This window comes from Tupaia chinensis, unplaced genomic scaffold, assembly GCF_000334495.1.
Source record: "Tupaia chinensis unplaced genomic scaffold, TupChi_1.0 Scaffold000671_2, whole genome shotgun sequence".
NCBI classification, from domain to species: Eukaryota; Metazoa; Chordata; class Mammalia; order Scandentia; family Tupaiidae; genus Tupaia; species Tupaia belangeri.
The window spans coordinates 1,676,158-1,683,988 of NW_006160194.1; the positions used below are offsets into that span (position 1 = coordinate 1,676,158).

Consider the following 7,831-nt stretch of genomic DNA (forward strand, 5'->3'; position numbering starts at 1 on the left):
GGGGCCACCCCTGCCATGCCCAGCCCTCGGGGGGGTGTTGGGCCTGGCTGGACGGTGACCCCGAAAGGGTCGCTCTCTGCTGTGGGGGTAGAGTCCATTCCAGACACTGCCTGGAGGTGTCACGTAGGGGTGGGGACTCAGCAGAGGCCCTGTGACGTTTGAAGCGTCAATACCGGCACTGAATCGATTGTCGCCCTGCAGGGAAGATGATCAATTCTCATTTAGCCTGGCGCGCCTCTGGCTGGTGTGGCAGGGTCCATGCTCCTGCCTCCCAGGAGCCCCAAACTGCCGCCCTGGCCCGCCTGCACTTCGCCGCTGTCCCGCGCGCAGCTCAGGGCTGGTCCGGGTGCCAGCTTCCTGTGCGTGGAGCCTGCAGCCGATGCCCCCTGCCTGTCCCTGTGCCTGGCCTGTGCCTGCCAGGACGGTGTAGGGTCGTCTGAGCCGCGCCCCATCTCCAGGAGCACCGTGGTTTTGGAGCACTGGTTTATCACCCTCAGGCGGGCTGTGGGCCTGGGCTTGATGTCTCCTGTAGAGCTTCAGGCCCTGGGGTCGGATTCCCTGAGCCCCGGGCGCGGGCTGTGGCCTCACAGTGTTTGGAGCTGAGCCAAGCCCTGCGGCAGCTGGGACCACCTCCGTGCCAGGGTGCTGGTGCCTGTCTTGGGGCTCTGCGGGGTGGCGTGCCTGGCGTCAGCATCGTTCCCCAGCTGAGCCCAGGTGTCAGCCAGGGGCGGCGTGTGAGGGTGGGTGCTCCCTGGGGCTGGCCAGCTGGGCAGGCTCCCAGCTGGCAGGGGCTGGGGTGACTCAGCTGGGAAGGGACCTGCTCGCGGGCCTGGACTGTCTGGGCACTGAGCTGGCAGGGGCTGGGAGGAGGCCTGGTCAGGGCAGGGGCACGAGTGTGGCCCGTGTCCTTCTTGCCTCTGCCGAACCCAGGGCTGCTCAGGTTGTGCCAAAAGGGCCAGTTTTGAGTAGATTTTTTTTGAGAGTGTTTTGGTTTTGTTTTTGGCACAGGGTACATGTGCTTGCCAGAGAGGTAGAGAGAGACGGAGTGAGAAATCACCCCCCAGGGGGGATGGCCACGCTGCAATCCCTTCTCCATTCTCCTCTTGGGATTTTGGGCACGCACGCACACGTACCCGGCGCGAGTTTCAAGCTGCCAGGCTCAGCTGGAAGGGCCTTATGTGTGGGAGTCATAAATAGCAAAGAGGGCCTGCTTCCCCTTTCCTTTGCCTGCCAGGGAGCCCCCAGCCAGTCTCAGCTCTGAACAGCCCAGGATGGCTCATGTCTCTGCCTGCAGCCACTGCCCTGCCTCTTCCGGCCGTGGCTGTCCCTAGCGTGTGGGTCTGCTGCAGCCTGCCTGAGCTGTGCTGGCCTTGGCATGCTCTGTGTTGGCATGGAGCAGAAGGGAGAGCAGCACTGGCGTGCCCTCTGCGTGACAGGCACACAGCCCATGTGTGCCCATCTGCTCCACAGGAATGGGGCCACACGCTGGAGGAGGTGGCTGTCGAGGCTGGGTGGTCCCATTCCTGCGGACCAGACGGGCACAGGGCCAGCCTGGTGGCAGCCAGGCTGTCTGCTCTGGCTTTTGGGAGGCCTGGGTCCCCAGAATGGTCACGCTCTGAGCTCTCCTCTCCCACTGGGGTGATTCTGTGCCTCAGTTTCTCCTGGACAGGAGCAGGTGGCTGCTCTCTGCTGTGGTGTGGCCACTCCCTTGCTAAGCCTCAGTTTCCCTGTCTGTGGGGAGGGTGCCTGGGCTGCGTTGTCTCTCTCTCTCTCTCTCTCTCTCTCTCTCTCTCTTGGAGTGAAGGGACACTTTTGCTCCGGCATGGCCGGAGGCTGGCGGATTTATGGTTCTGCCCGGCTGGCACAAGGCTGCTCTTGCTGGGCCCACCTGGGGCGGCGTCCCTGCTCTGGCGTGTGCTGAGCTCTGGCCTGAGTGCTGGGTGCCTTCCCTGTGTGGCTGCAGCGAGCCGGGGCAGGCCCTGTGGGCCCTGCTCGGGGTATGGGCTGCAGGCCATCCTGCCTCCTATGGCTTGAGTCCAGACCACAGCCCCCCCTCGCCTCCAGCAGCCCCTAGAGGCCTGGATGAAACCCGATCCTGCTGGGGACTGCTCCTGGCTCAGCCCTGGGACCCCCTGTGCTTGCCGGAGCCCCTCCCTTGGTCTGTCAGTCCCCCCATCTCCAGCTGAAGGAAGGTTCCAGAGCCTGCTCCAAGCTTTCCTGTCCTCCGACGCGCCTTCTGCCTGGAAACCCATGCTTTCCCGAGGGTGGGGCTGGGTCCCTGTTGGCCCAGGGGCTCCCCAGGCCTGGGTGCCATCCCGGCTGTGCTGCCCTGGCTGTGTGGCCTGAGGGGAGTGTCTGAGCCTCTCTGAGCCCTAGCCTATAAGGGGCCTGCTCTGATAGCCAGCCTGCACTACGGCTCCGTGCCGAGGTGGTCCCGGAGTGTGTCGTCTACAAGAGGCTGGGGTGCCTGGCACGGGGTGCCCGGCAGTGGGGTGAGCAGGGCCCTACCTGGGTGACTTCTCTGTCAGCGAGCTGCGGAGGAGGCAGCCTGGCCCTCCTGTGCTGGGGCACGGCTGTCTCCGGGGCAGGAAGGACCTCCGCAGGCCCTGAGGAGTGGGGAATGAAGGCCGAGGGTCCTCGTACTGTCGGCCTGGTCAGTGGTCTGTGAGCGAGGGGAACAGGGAGCTTGGCAGTCGGGAGGGCTGGTGCCGGCACTCAGCACTCACCCCAGCCCCCCGACACTGTGGGAAAGGCAGAGCGTGGGGGGCTGGCCTCATAGCTGGCGTGGACAGAGCCGGGCTCTCCCTGGTCTCTTTCTAGGACCCTGGAAGAGAGGCTCTAGAAAGTGCAGGGAGCCATCTGGAAGGACCTCTTGGAGGTGGTGACATTTGGTCTCAGAATTAAACTCAGGGAGACATGGCCAAAGACTTTAGGGCACAGGACCCCCAAAGACTCCAATGGGGGTGCCTGGAGCTCGTCCAGAGGCTGTGTGGTGCAGCTCCATGACAGGGAATGGGATGGGGAAGCTCCGAGGAGGATTTGGAGAGCTCCAAGTGCCGCGCTCCAGCCCTGGAGCAGGTGGGCATTTGCTGAAGGAGCTGTGGGCCAGGGCCGTGCGGCCTGGGCTGTCCTGGCAGCCTTGGGGGGTGGCGTCTGGAGAGGTCTGTGACCACCAGCCTGCTGAGGTTCTAGGCCTGCTTGGGGTCGGGGTGGTTCACATGCTGCTCTGTCCCTTCCCAGCTGGCCCATCGGGGTGCATCTGGCTGCCCTGGGCTCAGCTCACCGGCTGGCTTCCAGGGGGTGGCAGCGGGAGTGCCGGTTGTGGAGGCCGTGCTGTGGCCCCGACTCAGGGAGGGGACCGAGTCCTATAGGGCACTGTGCCTTGCCCACTGGCCATACCCATCACCCAGGGTGGCCCTGCGTCAGCCCCTGGCGGGGGCTGTCCTTGCCCATGTGGCCTATAGCTTGTGGGGCCCCCGCTGTGGCCATGGCACAGAGGACAGGGGAGGCCATTGAGGGGAGCGGGGTCTCAATGGGTTGGTCTGTGCCCTGAGCTGTCCAGCTGGGCTGGCGCCTGGCACAGGGCCTCAGATGGCGTGCTGCCTCCGTGGCCTCCCCCCGCAGAGGAGGAAGGCCCGGGTCGGCCGAGGGCCCTAAAAGCTGCAGACTCACAGGCTAGAGCGGTCCTGGGGGTCCTTGCTGGCAGGGGAGGGCAGGCCTTGAGCGAGGGGCCCAGCCCAGGTGTGGCTGGCCTTTCCAGGCTAGAAAATCCGGCCCCTGATGCCTTGCCCCCGCCTGGCCGGGAGTGTGCTTGACAATGGGACCGGGAGGGCAGCGCTTGGCCTGGCAGCCAGGGTCCCTTCCTGGACCTGTTGTCAACTCCGGAAACTGTCCTCTGGGAGGTCACGGCCCAGCCGTGGTTTGGGAAGGGAGCACGAGGCAGAGGTGCTGTGGCCAGCGGGGTCCCCGGGCCTGGCCACCCGCACGCTCACATGTGACTGTGTGACAGAGGGGCGGGAGGGTCCCAGGCCTGGGGGCTTTTCCAGGCCGGGCCTCTGCTCTGTCCGCCTTGGCCAGGCCCCGCCGTGGGTGTTGGATCCCTTTGTGAGCCGAGATGGTGGGGCTCAGAGGGTCTGCAGGCCTACTGGCCTGGCTCCTCCGGAGTGGTAGCAGGGTCCCCATGGAGGCCTCCGCTGGGGCAGGGGCTGGGCGAGCTCTCGGTGGTGACATGGCTAGAGCCCCGTCGCTGGTGCAGTGTCTCTGCCTCCATGCAGAAGGTGGAGGGATCGCTGGAGCAGCCCGCCTCCCCGGAGCGAAAGACAGGTGAAACTACCGTCCTGGTGTGGGGCTCAGGCCCCGGAACCCGGCGCCGCGCACTCACTGAGTTGAGTCGAGTTGGGGAGGCTTTCCAGGTGCAGGCACAGTCTGTCTTAGACCGTAAGTCATGCTGTGCAGGGGTTGACACTGTCTTGCTGAAGGCGCTGGGCATCTGCAGGCTGATGACAGGCAAGCCCAGTGGCCCGGAGACACCCATGCCGCCGGTGTGCCTGAGGAAGCCCGGGCTGTCTCTGACCCCGTCAGGGCCAAGGTCTTGGAAGGTGCAGGAAGTGGCTCCAGGATGCACTGGGGAGGCCCACAGAGGGGTGGAAGGTGCCAGTGGGCTTCAGGGGCTGGGCGGGCCTTGGTCCCTTCTGGGGTGGCATCTGGGGCTCTGTGCAGGAGCCGGGGAAGGAGGGCCTCCCAGCCCCCTTCCCTGAGTGCAGCGTTAGGTGGGGGAGCTGAAGGTTGCCTCTGGTTCCCGGGCAGGGCCCTGCGGTGCAGTCTGCTAGAGCCCCCTGGCTGGTGCAGTGTCTCTGCCTCCATGCAGAAGGTGGAGGGATCGCTGGAGCAGCCCGCCTCCCCGGAGCGAAAGACAGGTGAAACTACCGTCCTGGTGTGGGGCTCAGGCCCCGGAACCCGGCGCCGCGCACTCACTGAGTTGAGTCGAGTTGGGGAGGCTTTCCAGGTGCAGGCACAGTCTGTCTTAGACCGTAAGTCATGCTGTGCAGGGGTTGACACTGTCTTGCTGAAGGCGCTGGGCATCTGCAGGCTGATGACAGGCAAGCCCAGTGGCCCGGAGACACCCATGCCGCCGGTGTGCCTGAGGAAGCCCGGGCTGTCTCTGACCCCGTCAGGGCCAAGGTCTTGGAAGGTGCAGGAAGTGGCTCCAGGATGCACTGGGGAGGCCCACAGAGGGGTGGAAGGTGCCAGTGGGCTTCAGGGGCTGGGCGGGCCTTGGTCCCTTCTGGGGTGGCATCTGGGGCTCTGTGCAGGAGCCGGGGAAGGAGGGCCTCCCAGCCCCCTTCCCTGAGTGCAGCGTTAGGTGGGGGAGCTGAAGGTTGCCTCTGGTTCCCGGGCAGGGCCCTGCGGTGCAGTCTGTGTGGTTCTGACCCAGTGTGGCCAGGCGCATGCCACTCGCTGGTGCCGCTCGCTGGTGCTGGTTCCTCCCAGCAACCGGCGCTCCGGGTCCTGGGCCTGCCCCTCCTGGGGCTGCCTGGCCTGGTGATGGGCTCAGGGCCAAGCCGGTGTTGCCTCTCTGGCCTTGGCCTCCCCTTCCCGCCCGCCTGGACTCTCTCAGTGTCCCTCAGGGAGCTGGTGGTCATGGGCTGTGGGAACCCTTGCTAGGCCCCAAGTCGGTTCTGGCTGGGGCCGGGCCAGGGCTCAGGGTGTCTGGGCAGCTGCTTGGGAGATGCCAGTGCTGAGCAGGAGACCAGGCCACGGCCGGCCACCTCCCCAGTGGGCTACATGCTGGCCCTGAGCTCCGCGGCTCTCTGGGGCTGCCGGCAGCTGCTGCCTGAGTCCCTGCCATCCCAGCTGGGCAGGGAGCCTGGACAAGGACTGTCTGGCTTCCTGCCACCTCTGCCCCTGCCCCTCCCTGGCCACGCTGGCGGGCCTGTGCGTCCTCAGGTCAGGCAGGGCTCCCCTCTGTGCGTCCTGTCCTGTCCCCTGGCACGGTGCAGAGTGGGTTCAGAGGCTGAGGTCCCTCAGATGAGTAGAGGCTTCACACTGGCCCAAGGCTGGGCAGGTTGTGTAGGGGTGGGGGCTGCAGGGCGTCTTTCAGGCCGGGGTAGCGGCTGCAGCAGACCACTCTCCCCTGCACTCCCTCCACTGCGTGCAGCCTCCCACAGTGTGGGTAAGCCTGCATGAGCAGAGCTGGGCTTGGAAAACCGCCCTGTGCCCGCCTGCTCTGGGGATTGCTGGGGACTGTGGCCAGGGCCCGCAGGTGAGGAGGTCCGGGTCCCACGTGTGCACCTGCAGGCCTGGGGTTGGGGGGCTTGCCTGTTGCTGCAGGGCTCTGTGGGGTTGACCTCGGTAAATTGTTGCAGGGGCCCGGGCTATGGGGGCCCCGGCTGAGGGGGCCGACACACCAGGCACCTTAGGCTTGGTGGTGGCCGGCAGAAAGCCCAGCCTTCTGGTGCGGCGTGTAAGTCAGCGCACTGAGGAGGCCGGCCTGGCAGGACCTCGGGGGTCGGGGAGAGCTGCCCACCGGGCTCAGCTGCAGGGGTGAGGATGGTGCTGGGGACAGGTGCACACTGATCCGGCACTGTCCCCTTCAGCCCTGGCCACCCTGGGTCACAGCTGCCACCACCTCAGCTGTGGTGTCTGTGGGCAAGGCCCACACGGCCGGCTCAGGGATCGTGGGAGGGGGCGAAGGAGACACCCCCGTGGGCTGTGGCCTCAGCTCACTCATCTGAGAGATGGGCATGTTTGAGGAGGCTCTGTCCCCGTGGGCCAGCAGTGTGCCAGACCAGAGCTGGCCGCTGCCTGGACCCCTCGGGGCAGCAGCATGGCCAGCCAGAGGAGGGACTGTCGGGTCGTTGAGGGGAAGGAGGTCCTGGCTAGGTGGGGTGAGGTGGGGGCTGGCGATTTGCCTGCTGAGAACAGACCCCGCCCAGTGCCAGGTGCCCCTTGGTCACAGTGCGCTGGACCTGGGCTGGTGCTTGTTCGAGGCTCTAGCCCTGACTCAAAGCCTGAGCCTGCGGGACCGCTCTGCGGCAAGGGCAGAGGTGGGTGGTAGAGGCAGCATGGGCCCCGAAGAAGCAGCCTTTGGTGGGTTCTCTTCTGGTGAGAGTTACTCTGATCGGCTCTCCCTGTTCCTCTTCCGAGAAGCCCTCTCTGACCTCCAGGATGGGCGAGGGGCTTTGTGGGCTCCTCTGGCTCCTGTTCTTAGCTCTGTGGACTCTGGCCTCATGGTTAGAGAGGCCATGTGAGCCCCAGTCCAGGGAGGGGAACTAGGTTGCACCCCGACCTGGGGGCCGAGTCCACGCCTGAACGATTGGATAGACCAGGGTCCTGCTGCTCTCGGCCTGCCTTCTGTAACAGGGCCCTCCTGGCCCGCCTGGGGCTGGGGCCCTGACGGCAGAGCTGTGTGTGGGGGGCAGGCTCACGGCAACGGAAGGGCTATCTTTCAGTGGGCCCTGCTTCTCGCCAGCCTGGCCAGCAGCGTGGGTGGGTGGTGGCATGGGGATCTGGGTCCAGGTTGGTGCCAGCCGCTGGGCAGACGGGCGGCCCCTGGCCCCTTGGACCGCTGTCAGGTTGTTTCCCTGCTGGGCTCGGTGACGAGGCTCAGGGCTCGCGGTGTGGCTGCATGGGCCCACTGTGGTGTGGAGGTGACTGACGAGCTGTCCCTTGCTGTCCTCAGGACCCTTGTCTCTCTGCCCTGCTCCTGGATAAGCCCCTGGCGCCCGGGGCCCTGCTGCCCTGCCGCCCGCTGGCTGAGGGTCGCTGCGACGTCTGCGCCACGCACCTGCAGCAGCTCACGCGGGAGGCCCTGCGTCTACTGCCGGGCCCC

General features: G+C 66.2%; 1 protein-coding gene across 1 annotated transcript in view; it reads left to right on the forward strand.

Annotated features, from left to right (window-relative positions):
• KIF26A (kinesin family member 26A) overlaps nucleotides 1–7,831 on the forward strand; it is a 42,790-nt gene that overhangs the window by 9,518 nt on the left and 25,441 nt on the right. Inside the window, 1 exon segment of the mRNA XM_027776400.1 lies at nucleotides 7,682–7,815. Coding sequence (XP_027632201.1) covers nucleotides 7,682–7,815 — 134 coding nt within the window.